The sequence below is a fragment of the Phoenix dactylifera genome, chromosome 1 (assembly GCF_009389715.1).
Source record: "Phoenix dactylifera cultivar Barhee BC4 chromosome 1, palm_55x_up_171113_PBpolish2nd_filt_p, whole genome shotgun sequence".
NCBI classification, from domain to species: domain Eukaryota; kingdom Viridiplantae; phylum Streptophyta; class Magnoliopsida; order Arecales; family Arecaceae; genus Phoenix; species Phoenix dactylifera.
Genome location: NC_052392.1, coordinates 29751786 through 29768725, shown reverse-complemented (window position 1 = coordinate 29768725; position 16940 = coordinate 29751786). Strand labels below are relative to the sequence as shown.

Sequence of the window (16940 nt, the reverse complement as noted above, 5' to 3'; positions counted from 1 at the left end):
GGTGGACCTGCCACCTTTTTTATATCAATTATTAGGGTCGTTTTTTAGTAAAACTAATAATGTCTGCATCATGTGATGTAATGCACATATACAGCATATCAAAAGACAGGATTTAACTTGATAAGAAAAAAAATATGGCTACCATTCAGACTCTCTTCTAATGATGTAAGAAAATAGATGTGAGAGAAGGAAAAAAGCTTGGAAACTAAAAACTCAATAAAGCTAGAAAAAAAACGTTAGACAGCATTAATTGGATGGATGAGCGGTTTCTTCTTGTGAGGTTTGCACAGAAGAGATTGCAGGATGACATTTTTTAAATGAAACAGGAATTATCAGAAAGCGTGGAACATGCATATGAGATTTGAATCAAGTTGCATAATAGCGACAAAGAAAATCTTAAAAGAACTGCAATTCTAGGCATGGCAATTTTTGGTATTTGTATTCAACTGAAGATGTTACAAGGCTATCGATGTTCCCCTGTCAATATGGCTGCTCAGAACTTGTGCAGTACACAAGAGGGTAAGTGTGATGGACCAATAACCTAGGCCAGTGACCACAACTGGCCAATTAAAGTAGGGAATAGAATGATGCTTGCAAGCAACTTTTTTAACATTGGGCGGAATTAAGTAGAGATGGACTATGCTCATCTCCAGGGGAGGGTATTTACTCCTTGTGAGTCTAAAATCAATAATAAGGTATTTAACTCAAATATTCATATAGTTAATCTCGATCTATACTACTAAAAATACCTAGAGACCAAATATCACATACTTTGGTGTTCTATAAGTTATAAATCATGTGAATATAATTTCTATTATGCTAGTGTACTAAAATATAGAAATAGAGTATTTAAATTAAAAATTCATATTATTAATTATAGCAAAACAAGGTCTTACATCATTTTAACCATTTATTTTTGCATCGACTTAATGTATAGAATAGAGAGTACTAAACCACATAATTTTTTTTATTTCTAGATATGTTTAATAATACAAATAAGCATGCACGCTACAGATCTTTGATTTTGATGTCCCGCTATAGATTTTGAAATTGAAAGGACTGGACTCCCTCTCCTATCAAAAGAAGCAAAGTTCATCTTATTGAAATATATTAATACTCATATTATTAAGTCCATCATTTTCCTATTCACATCCAATTTGCGGGCCATATAAAATGAAACTTCCTTGTTGTGTAAAGAAGCAAAATTTGTGAAAGTTGCAAATGTTGCAGAAATTGGCAAGATCATAGCAAGGGGGCTACCAAAATTTTTCTTCTTGCCGTGGTGCTGGGGTACGCTGCCCTCCATCTCCGCTATTTGTGCCTTGTTTAATTAAGAGAGCGCTCCAACTTTAATGTTTAAGCATTTTTGTCTGAAATGCATTTCCCTCACAATTAGGCATTCTTTTGGAAATTGATGTTTGAAAAACGAATCATAGACAAAGTAGTATAAAATATTCTACAATTTTTTCAATGACAGAGTACAATAGAATCACTACCCATTATTTTAAAGAAAGGATACAAGAAATATTTGCATCAAATATTTGAGAAAACACCTACCAAGGTATGTTCATGGAGCTAACTGCATCCAAATGGAGGGGCATCCATGGGGAATGGGGCCGTCGTCCAGTTTTATAATATATGACAACAAAGCGTTCAGCTCATTTCAAGAAATACTCTTGTCAAATATTTGAGAAAACACCTCCCAAGGTACGTGCATGGCACTGCATCCAATTGGAGGGACACGGTCACCAGGGCTGGTGCCGTGGTCCAGTTTTATAACATATAACAAAGTGTTCAGCATTATGATCAAAACAAAACTATCAGAGAGTAGAGAATGGTCCAACAGTCCAGCACGGAGGGAGGAGCATCACATGAGACTGCAACACTGATTGAATCCAAATTTGGATTTTAATGGTTTCCTGCACCAACAGCAGCTAACCGTACAGAAAACAAGATCAGTCTAACTTTTAAAATAAAAGATTGGTGATAAAAATAGTCCCTCAACCTAGCCAAACTTGTGATTATTGTTCTAACGCAAGAAAAAAGAGACTATTAGACCACAGGATGTTGGAAACCGATCCTATCAGCTGCTTCTTTTTGTTCCTTCTTCCTCTCCTTTTAAGAGGAATGGTGGGGAAAGTTAAGAATCTTGTTTGAAGCAAGGAGAAGAGCAGAAGAATGCTACAGTTTGTCCTAGTTATCTCAGTCCCTGCAGCTGATAGTCTTTTATTCTTTTTTCTGTGAACATGTCAAGCTATGATTGGCACATTAAAAAAAGCATTATCTCTATATATAGTTAATTAAAAATTTTTAGGTTCTCTCCAGTAAATTTCTATCATCCCCCATATCAGCTTCCTAGGAGAATCAGTCGTTGTAATGGAAGTAAAAGACTAAAAGCCATTGCATCACTTTGCTACAAAAAAAAAAACACAAAAACAGAAAACCATTGTCTCGCAAAGAAAAACGATGAGAAGAGAAACAAAAGAACCACTGTTAGCTCAGTCCAATCATGAGCTATAATTTTCCGGAATTAAATGACCACCATAATAATTGGAAGACAACAGATAATAATAGCAAATGACTGTGCTACTTCACTTCATTGAAAATATGCAATAATTTGCCAGTAAATAATATTTACTTATATACATAATGAAAAGATATGCGTCAAGGAAAAAAAAAAACCTGTTATCATCGTCATATGACATCATTACAATGACCTATGATGGTTGTTATAATTTTTTAACTGAAAAAGGGATGCAAGAACCGCCATTTTCACAAAGCAGAAAGCTCACATTTTAAATGATGGAACACAAGATAGTACCCATTTAATCTTGACATAATCTTGATATCAAATAACAATTTTAGACAACCCTTTTGAAATGAGGTGTTGACTATCTTGACATAATCTTGATATCAAATAACAATCTTAGACAACTGATTACGCCCAAAGAATAACGTGGCTATCGCAGCATATATTGGGGTGTCGATTCCACAGGGAGAAGGTAGAAACATTAAAAGAAATTACGAAACTAAGGAGAAATATCAAAACAGTAAAATATAATGTGAACGTTTAAACGTAAATTGACAATTAGATTGTAGTAGTAAAAAGATATGACCAGAATTAATGGCAGCAAGCATCGGAAATTTCTCACTTGAATCAGGTAATTCCATTCATATTTGATCCATTGGTTAACTCAATTAGAGATCATAGCACCAGATTCTCTAATTAGAAGATATAGCATTACAATCAAAATATTTAGTGGTAATTCTAGAAAATCATTCTCCTCTTTAAAAAACAAGGATTGTTATCCTATTAGACTCAGATTCAAAGACAAAAATATACCCAATGGCAATATTTCAGCAAAAAATCACACTAACTAGATAACAATCAAATCTAGATATAATCAAGCACCTCAACAATTCTATAGAAAAAGACATGGCTGAATCTATGAAAAGAATCAGTTCAAGACTATCCCAACACAAGAAAAGATCTATTGATAAGAGATAATAAACAAGAATTGTATCAACATGAGAATCTATTACATAGATCAAATATAAATGAAACTACTATTATCCAAGCGAGTTGATCCCTAGCTTCACCAAAGAATTAGCTCTCCATGAATTTTTGGCTCCTCTTGATGATTTCTTTGTAATGTAGCTCTTTCTCCCTCAGTACGGTGTGCTCCTCCAAGTATATATATGGTTTTGGGGCTAAAAACCCTAAGAAACACGACTTAGACACGTCTGCATGCGTTTTTCCGACTTTACCCTCGAGCACCAACGTTAGCATAAAGTTTGGGAGGCTCTCTAGATCACATCTAATCTCCAAATTTTGTGTTCTTATAGTCATTAGAAAGCCCTAGAAGTCTAGTTTCCAACAAAATTTGAATCAGCTCAATTGGACTTTTGTATCTCCCAAAATCATCAAAATACTACACAAAGGTCTGATATGTCAGGGCCCAGGCTGGCAGTTTAGGAAAACCTAACTTTGCAACCTCATAACTTTCTTTCTGGAGCTCCAATTGACCTGATTCTTGATGCATATGAAACCTCAACATGTCTACTTCATCCCCACCAAGTTTCATTTCATTCGGACTGCAATGGGACATTCAATCTCCTTAACTCCATTCCTACAATAAAATCACCAAAATCAATTAAGACTTGGACACTTTGTGAAGTAAAGCTCAGATTAGAAAAATATCATAAAAATACCCAAATCATGCTTAAGTCTTAACAATTTAGCCTAAAGTGGTAGTGTTAAAAGGTACATTTTCATGCACCTATCAACAACCCTTTTGAAACGAGGCGTTTACTTTCAAAGAATTATGAAAACAATATTAGCACCAAAATAATCATGATCAGAGGGGAAAAAAACCACATGCTTGTGTTGCAGGGCCCCATTCAGAGTGATAAGCTTATCAGGTCAGGTGAGGAATTGGCTAGATTCGACATCCAATAAAAAATCATTACTTACATGTATATGTGTGTATATATATACATAATTATATATTACATATTAATAGATATTTCAACCATGTCAGCATGTCCAATTTATATTTGTCTGCTACTATCATTATAATTTCAAATCTGTATCTACTCTTATTGGTTTCAATGAAGGTTTCGATCATTTAAGGTCACTAAAGAGAACATATTTTATTGCAAATATTAATGTTTTAATTATTGAAATAAAAGCTCTATTATTTTAAGGTTCTCATGTTGGAAACAAGGATATTGCAGAAAAATATCAAAAGAAGCAACAATTTTAGAGAAATCACAAAATTATTGAATATTGGATCAAACTTCAATATCAACTAGCTCATTGGGAGTTCTAGTCCCTATTCAACACAGAACCATCTTAACCCAAAAATCATGTATTATTACTAGAGAGAATGAGGGACTTCTGGTCCAGGCATCGGAGGAATGCCTAGAAAACAGAGTGAATAGCCTCAGCAGGTCATTTTGTTTTTTAGTTTACTGAATTGCTGTGCCAACACATCTATCTCCATTTCATTCATATAAGCTGTTCTATTTCTCTACCAGAATTAGCAGTGAACATGTGCAGTAAACATGCAAGATGGATGGTCGTGATCAAAGTAAAAGATAAGGCACACGACAGGAAAGGAGGACATCTGCGATTTATCCGAATATTAGCTCTTTTGCGAGATCAAAACCTTGATATCTGAAGAGTAGAGTGTCCCTGTCTAAAGAAAAGAGAGGTTTCTTTACAGGGAGTCACTGTTTCTCAAGATTGCCCCTTTTTTCTTTACATTCAATTTCTTTATCACATGATTATATTGAACATTGATATTGAATACTCAATGGTCCATCATAAAAAGTTTGCTTCATGCAATACTAGGTATTAAGAAAATACTCACTAAAACAAAGTCTCCATAAATATTATAATGCTATGATCATTATATTGATTATATATGTCTCTTTCCCCCAGAAAGAAGAGTAATGGAGAGTAGATCTTGCAAATCCTGATCTGAGCATGAGAGGTGGTAGTCTCTTTTCTAGCACTGTATATGATATAGCTACAAAACTAACTTAGCTCTTAACTATTGTTCCCCAATCCATTCCCAAGTTGGCACAATCCTCCCCTCTTGGTTCATTGCAGTCGCAACCACCGCTGCCACCCAAGGAAAGTGTAGACTTGCACAGCGCATGTCTGTGGAGACACGGAGCTCCATTCTGAAGTTTTGGTTATAGATAAAACATGGTTAGTCCTACTATTTCCCTCCAAACCAACAAGGTGTTCATTTACAGCTCAGTCTCAATCTGATAGCAAACCATGTTCGAGCCTCATATTCAAGATCAACTTATAAATTAGCCAAGGCTGAACAGTCCTGAGAATATAAGAACAAGTGGAAGCTTGAGTTTGGCTCCATAACAACTTGTTCAGGCTCAATTAAATCAGCAGTCAAGAACAAGCATCTGCCGACTTTGGCTTGAGCTTGAACATTCCCCCAAAACAACAATCTAAAAGCCTAGACGCTCAAGACTCAAACCCAGAGGAGGGGTGTGATCACTAAGGCATCACCCACTTGAGTTGACTGCAACCTGTTATTGATGTATCTAATATTCAATTACTTTCATTCTTATAAAAGTCATGTGCATTCACAAACATCATCTTTTTAAATTTCCACCTTTTGTATGGCTTTATATGCTTTGTTGTATCAGTTTATAAGGTGGTGGTTATGGCAGTGACAGTCATGGTAATGCCTGGTTGGCATGAGACTTGGACTCATGGCTTTGTGCTTATCCGGCTTTGCAACCATGATCTTTTTATCTATCGTCCACTCAAAATGTCATAAGTACTGAAATCTTAGCTGAGCAAGTATGAGTGCTTATAATTATTCAGAAAAATAAATCACCCATTGTTCAGCTTCCATCAACGGGATTTCAGTCATCTCCTAGACAACTAAGTAATATTACCAGTAAGTGCTAATTTTAGAATTTTCCTCCAAGATCACAAACTTTCTGGATTTTCTGTTCTCACTGCATAACCAACAGATGCACCATTTACTAGCAATATATGCAAAAAAAATTGGTTGTAATCCTACATGATCTCTCTCCTGCCACACCTATCCAACCACGATCATGGAAAAGCAGAACCAAATTTTATTCTCTTCAGAAGATCCATTAGGACGAAATTAGTCTCAAGGCTGTCTATTTAAAAAAGTGAAAAAATAAGACCATTGTATGACAGGGGAAGATAATGAGTAAAGGCATTCTTATCTGAACAGGCCGAACAATAGGGAGATCATCAGAAAACCCTCCCCTCTTTCTCATGTCATTTATGGCTTTACACAAGTGCGTCTAGTCTTTCAGTTCTGCCATACGATAGGCCAATAGCCCGGTTGGAAACGGATTGGATGGGTAAATGCCTGCGGTTAAATAAATAAGAGCTTATATGGATATGATTGCAAAGAGGACAGACTATTCCTCGAACTTGTTAGTATATTGACAGCCAAAAGAACAGGCCCAGGTAAGTATTAGCATTAAAGAGAGAAAAGCTTTCCGAGAGAATCTGTAAGCCTTCACAGGGTCATTAACCAACCTGAGAACAGGTTAACCCTCTTCTGAAAATGGATGTGGAAAAATTTCTACCCAACTCAACCTAAACCCATGAATTTCAATGACCACCAACTGAAAATATATGACAGGTTGGAAGATTCCTTGCCAGAGTCGGGTGAGAGCGCGTAGAAGCGGATATTTTAGAAACACTCTTAGCACGGAATTGCTTAAAAAGGTACGTGCAGGTTCGAGATTCTAAGAAGATTCTGAAACCAGTTTGTTATCCTAGACAAACTATTCCTAGTATTGAGTAATTATCTTTTGACCAGAGAAGGTGACCTAGAATGTTTAGAATCCAACTGAAGTTCCCTGCCATATGAAATAACTAAGAATATGACTGTTTAGACAATATTAGTAAAAGAACCAGAAAGAGACAGAGAATTTGAATTTACCAAATGTTACATATAACAATTATTTCCAAAAGTAATGAACTTACAAAATAACCAAGTAGAGACTTGGGCTATAGCATAGCGCTTGCATCCTTCACATGGAGGTTCTAGTTTGTAGCATTGTTGCCAACTATCTGATCTACCTAAATCTAATAGATGGTACCTCCACAGTTATTCGTAGAGAGAAGGGAAAATATAAATCTATGCTTGTTCTTGTTCTCTAATAACTTATAATCACCATGAAGTTATCCTTGTTCTTTAATCATTTATAAACTCACAATTGCCCTGATAATTGAAAATGAAAAAGGAATCACTTAGAGGATAGAATTATATAAGACTGCGGCACACCCTCACTGAACACATAAATTCAGCTTGCTCTTCCTATTTGAAGATTAATTATATACTTTCCAGGAGAATTTTGCATAGAACTGATTAGAGTGTAATGAATCTCCACACTGAAATAACAGAAGAAACAGATTTAAGGCGACTCTTTCTAAGAGCATCAGCAGGAATGTCTTTTGGAGAAAAAAGAATCCTTGTAATGTTGTTCTTTCATTTCAACCAAAAGAGACAAGGAGGGTGATCAGGATTTTGGATTAAAAGGTGAACAAACAACTTTTCATCATCATTACATTCACCTAAAAGCATGGGAAAACTTGTGTCCATCCTTCTATGAAGATCATTCAATTTCTGGTATTTGTTATTGAAGTCTACTTTTCAAGTTATCAGAATGTGCAGTTCTAAGCAACAAATTTACTAGGCACTCTATATTTCAAGGATTCCTCACCTGTACAAAACAATAATTACCTACCTTTATGTCCAACTCTATCTATTTACTTATGAATCCTCATCGACATTATGTTTGATTAGTCGGTTTACATGTTTCAGATGCATCCTAATACTACCAATGTACAACATCATAGCATATCCCCCAGATAAATGGCTCTCTGTGCCACCAATCAACTGCACAATTACCTTCCCTATGAACATACATGACCTTGGCCATCTAAAATAGAGTCACAAGAGAACAGATTTCTTGCATTATATACTACATTTGGCATAGCAAACCAAGATTTGGGTTCAAAATCCAACTTCTTGGACACCATATTCCCACCCAGAGTGCGAAGTTAATTATGTCATCTTGCTCAGCAATGATTCTAGACTGCCCAAAGCAACTATAACATATGATTGCCAAAATGGTTTGGAATTAGATTCAACCTACCAGTATTTCCTCCATTAGTGGTCATCATTGAACTAGCATTCCTGCTGGCTTGATGGTAGCTAAACAGCTTACAAGTCCCCTTTATATGATGGCGTGCAAGATTGCTATACATCTGCTCTTGATAAAAGATCATTTCATTCTGATCCTTCCATAAATCTCAGAAAGAAAAGGCATCAAGGAAGCTAGTTCCTTCATTCAACTAAGGTGGAAGAGTAAAGCTCCTTTCATAATAACAAGGATGGACATAATAAATCATTGCATGAATTGCATGAAGAAATTTTGGAAAGACCGAGGGTTCTGCAGGAGGAGACACCTACTCAAGTCTACCTACTATGGTATGCCGTATCGTACCGAACCGGATGGTACTAGGAATAACGTACCATACCGGTTCGATACCGATACTGGTACCGGCGGTGTACCGACCTTCGATATGCCAAAAAATTCTGTACCGTACCGTACTGATACTATGCTAGTGTGGCACCGGTACAGCGTCCGGTATCGGTACGACGAACCTTGATACTAACTCATTAACTTTGGCAAAAGAAAAAGGTTACAACTTAAATGAGGAAGGTAAGAAGTATTTTAAGTATTTGAAGGGTTATTCAAGATATAATAGACATTATGCAATAGTCAAACAATCGTAATACAAAATCAGACTGTACTGGCATTAGGAATTGGATCATGAATATATGCAACTATATCGATAACTATAAGTAGAGAACTTGCCTTGTGGCTTTTTCACTTTCATTAAAAATCATAGTTATCAAGATGACTCGATTAGTAGTTGAGAAAGTGGAGTTATCAATAACCACAATTCTAGAGTGATAAATCCTGACAAATTGCTCAACTTGGTTAATTTAGAATTTAAGAAAGAAATCTAACCTCATCCTAGCAATCTATAAAAAAAAATCCTTAGAGACCTAGAAATTTGAGTCAGAGAAAACTAACAAGATGATCTAGTAATCATTAATTGATTACCTCATATTACAAGTAATAAATTAAGGATTAAAAGGAAAAGTTGAAATTACAAGAGCATGCTAAACTAACTCCAACCTCACAAACAACCCTGACAAGGTCTATGGTACCGACACACGCCATTTGCACCAACCACACCATACTACTAAGGAACTGGTATGGTACTGAGGTTTAGTAGGGTATATAAGCCGAACCGGTCTATATCATTTCGAACCAAGCAGAACCGCCCAATACCAATCCATACCACTCGGTTTCGCATAGTACCATGAATATAAACGAGAAAAAAAAGGCATTGGGAGACTGTCTCACTATGGGGTGTGTACCATACCAATCGCATCATACCGAACTGTTAACGTGCCGGATACATTTTCTGATATTAGTTTCACACCTTAAACCCAAGTTTTCCAAGGCTTGCAACCCTAAAACTACTAACTATAAGGCACCGCCACCTGAATAAGTTGGAATTCCCCTCTAAAGGCCACTAATTTGGCACTAGCCCTGATTTTCCATGATTGATCATGGGATGGTTCCACTTTGGCATTTTCTATTTACGATAGAAAACTTAAGAATCCAATTCCTAATTGCAGCACCTTGGGCAGTCTAGTACGCCATCATCTATATCAAACACACTTGGATTATTAACCCTTATCATTTAGTGAGATCTGAAAGAACAGATCCCTTACTACCCTATGCATCTACACTCCCAAACTTACTATACAGTGCTTGACAACATCTACTATAATAGACCATTAATAGTTTTTAGCTCTCCATCCAATAACTATCGACTGCCTGGACAACCATGAAACTGAAAGTATTAGACTTCTGTGGATGAAGGGAGAGAAATAAACAGAACTAGAGAAAAACAATGAGAGCATTGAAGATCTCATCCTGAAACTTAAAAGAAATGGAAAGTCATGTTAAGAGATGCAACACGAAAAGACTAGAAATTATGTTTGAACAAAATGTAACATGACCAAGAATGAAAAAGCTGGAGGTGGCTAATACGCTTAAGAATCATACAGAAGGCAGAACCCTTGAGATGAGGCCTCATCATGGGTTTGTGAATTAGTTGACAAGCATCTTCATTAAATGGAAGTAATTTTAGTGAAAGAGTGGGTGGGTGGGCTTAAAGGGATTCAATTCTATCAGGTTAAGAATAACGGTTCTAGTTTAACTCTCCCTCTAATATATGCGGATAATGATCAGAGATAAAAAAAAATAGATTTCTGGAAAGGGTTGAGTAGTTCCAAGAGCTTTATGTAAGAACCTAGTGGATTAAGAGCAGACTTTGATGTAACTAACATTAACTTGGATCCAGAAAAAGGTGAATGACCCCGACATAAGAGTGTGAAGGATTTTCGTCTGTTCATGAAATGAAATGAGTTGATTAGTTCTCATTCATATTCACAAACTTCACTCAGAATTTAAGGAAAATCCGATTATGATAAGTATTGATGTGGTCTCCCAAATGTGATGAGAGGCTCTTTCAAGATCCTCCTATCAAACTTCCACACTTTTAGCAAAACAGACAGGCAAATCAAGAGCCAAAACAACACCAGACCACATGGTGGCAATAACTAGGGCAATTAAGGAGTGATGGGTAGTGAGTAAAAATTGGACAACATTTGAAAATATTTTGTAACATTGTGTTTGCTTGGGATTCACAGTACTTATCTAATTGAGAAACGAGTACAAAAAGAGGGAAGAAAGGAACTAGAATGGAATCAAAATATAACTCATGGACTAAAATAAAGGAGAATGATTGAAAACAAAGGTCATGATTAACCAAAGAAGCGATAAAAGTTCATCCTTCACAGATGACAGCAAACAAGAAGGGAGTAGTCATATGGATTGAATTGCATGTAGAAGAAAAGAAAGTTGCTTGAGCAGATAATTTTATGTTGATCTCTTCTTAGACAACCCAATATCTTTAGAAAGATGATAACTTTACAAAGATTAGCAAAAAATGTATGCTGGAAAGTTATGATGCTCCATGTGTTTTGTTAACCTAAAAGATGCCAAAATAACATATTTGTTAGGCTTAAGGAATTTGTAAGATGATCGAGATCATCATGAAGCTCGAGGAAGGAAAACTAAGCAGCCCGAGATCATCAATTTTAATTGTTTGCCAAAGAAGAGAAAGCTGCACAAAAAACTCTCAGTTCATTGTTTAAACCTGCTTGGCTTTGAAATATGCAATTAATCAACCAAGCGCAGATATTAGGTTCACACAAAGCTCATAATATGTGATTAGATACACATTAACCCTCAAATCTTCATTTAATGTCTCATCGCTGCTTTGAAAATTTCGGCAATCTTATTATTGACAAAGTTGCAATTTAGAATAGTTTATAATTTTGAATAATGTGGAGTTTTAGGTTCAATTAAACATCTTTTCTTAGGGTTATTCTAAGTATTATCAGTAGTCTTTTTATAAGTAGGAAACATTGGTTTCTAGTTGTGTTTGTTTAATCTAACTTTGGTAGTTCCTCCTCTCTTAATGATTTTTCTCTAATATACTCTTTAATCCTCTTTCTCTTCCACTTTTATTTTCCTATAGTCTACCTTTGTGGATCTAAATCTAAATATATTCAAGATAATTCTTATCTGAGAAAAAATATTCAAGTTAGCTTGTAACGACATTTTCTAATTTATTTATCTCATTAGAATCATAGAAATGGAGAATTTATTTCAAACCATAGGAAGCCCTTATAGCACTGACCTAGGCTTCTTTCCATCTGAATCACAAAAATCTGTGCACAGAATCAAAAAATGTGCACAAGAAAATAGAACCTGAAATTTAACTCTTGAATTCTTAGAAACCCCTGCCTGAATCTTCTTAAGTCTAAATAATATATTCTCCTATCATAACCCAATCCAGGAAACCTTAGAAAGGTTATCCATCCTTTTCTTTTTCCCAAAACCCTAAGACTTACACAAATCTACTCCTTTTATCTTTTTGTTGTAGGAAGCCATTATAATCATTAAATTACTAATAACTTCCTAGATTCTTGACATTAACCTCACCTACATTGGCTAGGATGACTTTGTGTGCCACTCCATGCTACTATGTGCCTTAAAACCTGGACCAGAAATGGGTATAGGTGTGTGCCAAAGTATTGATTGAGCCTATTGATACCTGCTTGTACAAAAGCGTGTTAGTTCAATATGGTTGACATGGACCGGTACCAACCAGCATTGGATCACAAAGCTCCTAAAGCTTTGTTGTTTTTCATCCCGTTTCTTCACCATAGAGGGAGGTGAGGAGCTGCTTGGCTTTAGAGAGGAACAAATTCATGGAGAGTGCCCGATCAAAGCAATTCTTGCAAAATCAAGCTGGATCAACATCAAATCCCCCCGCCCCACACAAAAATAAATAAATAAATAAAGACAAAAAAGAAGCAAAAGATACCACTAGATAATCAACTTTCAACCATGTTTCCTCTTTACCTTGTCAAAATATTAGATTCTAAATTTTTTGTGAAATGAGGTTAAATGCAAGTTGAGTTTGAAGCAAGGTACGTCATACCGTACCAAACCGGATGGTACGAAACACACCATACCATACCATAGCGGTATAGGGTACGAAGGGCATACCGACGCTTAGTACGCTGTCGGTATGCCCAACCATTCTCTTTACTGGGCATACCAATACAGTAACAATATGGCATCAGTATGGGATCCGGTACCGAGACTACGTATCTTGGTTTGAAGATTCTAGTTCATATACACTTGATTGTGCTTAAGCAAAAATATAGGCCGGAAGAGAGTGCTTTTGATAAGGAACGTATTTCACCCAAAGTACTCCCAAGAAACAGTACAAATCCAAAAATTAAAACCAAAAAAAATGGCATATGTTCATATCGTTTCTGGATATACTGTTAAGTAAGGGAAGAAAAAAAAGAAAAAAATGGCATAGATTTGAATATTTTGCAATTAATTTCTCAATAAAAACTATTTAGCATTACGGAAAACATGTGTTCATCAGAATATTTCTTTCCTTGAGTGATTTTGCATTACATCAAGAGACGAGAGGTGGCCTTTGAGAAGGAATTGAAGGGTTTAAGGTACACAAGTACTATCAAGTTAACTATGTATATGAGTTTGCAATGATAGAAGAGTGATGTATATGAGATAATTAGCTCAAAGAGGCACTTAGGATGTAGCCAAAAAAATGACTTGGGGAGATTATAAAGGAAAAAAGTTGAGCGACAAACAAATTGGTGATTAGGTGCTGCGGCCATATTGTTAGTTATTGCAAATAGCACTGTACTTACAAGATACAGTTAGGAGGGTCTATGGATTTGAGCTTGAAGGTAGATTCTAAATATAAATGATATTGTTCTTAAAATAGGTGTAGCTTGAGTACTTCAAAATATCTTAGAGATGCTTGCGATGTAGCCTCTAATCCTAATGTAAGGAAAAGCGCTAGCTTAGAAAACCTCAAATTGAACTAGAGGCATGGTGTGCAAACTAATTAGAAACTCAAATCCATGAATTATTGTGATATATATTCTCTCATATAAGAGATAATCTTTCACAGTGAGAGTATACGAGATAATCTTTTACAGTGAGAGCATTCTTGAAGGATAATAACAAAAGAGATATGAACTCGGTGTCAAACAATGTCCATTCATCTTCAACTATCGTGCAAATTCACAAGAATTTTTTGGTGTCATTGCCTTCCCAAAGGAAAATGTTGAGTGCTACCAGCTGTTAACATTGAGAATTAGACAATTACTTAAATCATATTATACACTGCATAAAGATGTTTTGTAACCGTGAATAGTAGTCTAATCATGGACTATCTCCCAAAAGGGTACTGTTATTCTTCTGTAATAATTTCTGTATTTAAGAAAGCACTACTCCACCATACCGCATCTTATATCAAAATATGCAATTCCTTCAAAGGTGAATTCTTTTTGAATTCATCAGTTACAACAAGACACCTTGATTTAATCTAACAAATGCTCCGCATAAAACATTATCGGAGCAAAGTGATACTCTTTTATTAGTAAAATCAACAAGAATGTAACTACATATCCATCCAAGATTTTGTATGTAGATAACATTTTGATCTCAATGTAGTCGTCTCCCCAAAAGCATACTGATGTAATAACAACAACAATGATATAATGGAAACCATCAGATAGAACACAAATGGAAGAAGAGGAGAAAAAGATACCAAGGGAAGATCAGAACATCATTACTGCTGCTGCTGCTTTGCTACGTTCTCCACATACCACTTGTAGGTATTGACGAGCCCATCCTTGAGCGAGATCTTCGCCTCCCACCCCATCCCTGCCAGCCTCGAGCTGTCCATGAGCTTCCTCGGGGTCCCATCCGGCTTCGTGGCATCCCAGACCAGCTCCCCTTGGAACCCGACCACCTCCTTCACCATCTCCGCCAGCTCTTTGATGCTCACCTCCTTCCCGCTGCCGACATTCACGTGTTCCAGGCCCGAGTAGCGGTCCATCAAGAAGACGACAGCATCAGCAAGATCGTCGACGTGGAGGAACTCCCTGAGAGGGGATCCAGTGCCCCAGACCACGACATCCTTGGCGCCGGAGATCTTGGCCTCGTGGAAGCGGCGGATGAGGGCGGGGAGGACGTGGGAGTTCTCCGGGTGGAAGTTGTCGAAGGGGCCGTAGAGGTTGGTGGGCATAGCGGAGATGGCGTCGAGGCGGTGCTGGAGGCGGTAGGCCTGGCACATCTTGATGCCGGCGATCTTGGCGACGGCGTACCACTCGTTGGTGGGCTCGAGAGGGCCAGAGAGGAGGGCAGACTCGGGGATGGGCTGGGGGGCGAGCTTGGGGTAGATGCAGGAAGAGCCCAGGAAGAGGAGCTTGCGGACAGAGCCGCACCGGAGGGCGGCGTCCACGACGTTGGTCTGGATCTGGAGGTTGACGGCGATGAAGTCGGCGGGGAAAGTGGAGTTGGCGTGGATGCCACCGACCTTGGCGGCGGCGAGGATCACGTAGCGGGGCTGCTCGGCGGCGAAGAAGGACTCGATAGCGAACTGGCGGGTGAGGTCCAGCTCCGCGTGGGTGCGGAGGAGGAGGTTGGTGAAGCCCAGGGATTCCAGCTTCCGGTGGACGGCGGAGCCGACGAGCCCACGGTGGCCGGCGACGAACACCTTGGCGGACTTGTCCGAGTGGAAGGAGCCCACAGTGGTGGTGGTGGTGGTGGTATCTAAGGAGAATACATTAGAATGGGGCTGGAGTTAGGGTTAAAGGGGCGAAATAATGGAAATCAAGAATTCGAATAGATTATGGAGAGAAAGCGAGAGAGAGAGAGAGTTACCTGCGTCGAGGCTTCCCATTTTTTACCTGATGGCTTCTCTCGCTGAAGAAAGGAGAATAGTTTTGGAGAGCAGGAATGTATCAGGAGAGCAAGAGGCACGTATTTAGTGACTTAGCATGTGCATAGCACGTGAATAGAGGACTTTATTTGACTTGTGAGTGTGTTGTGACTTGTTAAATTAATTTTTTTTAAGAAACTTGTTTAAAAGAAGCTAAGATCGTGCAATGCACGGTTGACAACATGGTTCTCAAGCTCACATGATATTTGCCCCAATATTTTCCGTCCTAACGGAGACCAATCAAAATATCGATAGGTATCCAATCATACTGTACCATATCGATAACAAATCGATATACGATATAAAGAATGTATCGATAGTCAGTATGCTGAAATAGATATCGTATCAAATGTACCAAAAGAATGATATTGGTACAGAATTCAGTTTCGAAATGACGAATCTTAATAGTATTATTATACATTTTTTTTTTTCTTTTTTTCACCCGAGACTCCAACTCTTGGATAAGCCAAAGGTGGCATGAATAATTTCAGCACGGCTGTATACTTGAATTGAACAAGCAAAGCTAGTTACACGAGCAACCAGCCTAGTGGTTATGTAACTCTTCTTCTCATCTTCTGGCGTTGGCCAAGGATAATCCTTTTGGTGTTCTTCTCCTCCACCATAACTAGAGTACTGGAATTTTCTAATTTATTGGACATTAAACTGCCCTGCAAATCTTTTGTATCTTTGTTTTGGCTGATGCTAAATCTCGTATGACTGTAACAGGATCTTACCCCTTTCGTACCAAAATAAATAAAAATAAAAATAAAAAAAACATACAAGAAACTAGTTAAGGGCAGAAGGAGAGGAACGAAGATAAGCAACTACAAATAAAATAATTCAATTATTTTAATAAAATAGTTTTATTTGAGTAAAAAGGAAATAACTATCTGGAATTTTTCAACAACTTCAGAAC

The 16940-nt window shown here is 37.3% G+C and overlaps 1 protein-coding gene across 3 annotated transcripts; it reads right to left on the bottom strand.

Moving 5' to 3' along the window:
• Positions 1-1074: 1074 nt before the first annotated feature.
• Positions 1075-16060, bottom strand: LOC103709802 (probable GDP-L-fucose synthase 1). Of its 3 annotated transcripts, XR_005513854.1 has the most exons (4): positions 15967-16060; positions 14849-15855; positions 1558-1934; positions 1075-1370 (listed from the first exon to the last, which is right to left on the bottom strand). XR_005513854.1 is itself a non-coding variant. In XM_039131444.1 (3 exons), exons 1-2 carry the CDS (start codon positions 15983-15985, stop codon positions 14870-14872), a joined length of 1005 nt encoding a protein of 334 aa, XP_038987372.1. In that variant the 5' UTR covers positions 15986-16060; the 3' UTR covers positions 3421-4130; positions 14849-14869. The 3 variants fall into 3 exon arrangements, 2 of the variants coding, with proteins under 2 accessions (XP_038987372.1, XP_008793523.1); XM_039131444.1 differs by lacking the exons at positions 1075-1370; positions 1558-1934 and adding an exon at positions 3421-4130; XM_008795301.3 differs by lacking the exons at positions 1075-1370; positions 1558-1934 and having other exon boundaries at positions 14561-15855.
• Between the last annotated feature and the right edge of the window lie 880 nt (positions 16061-16940).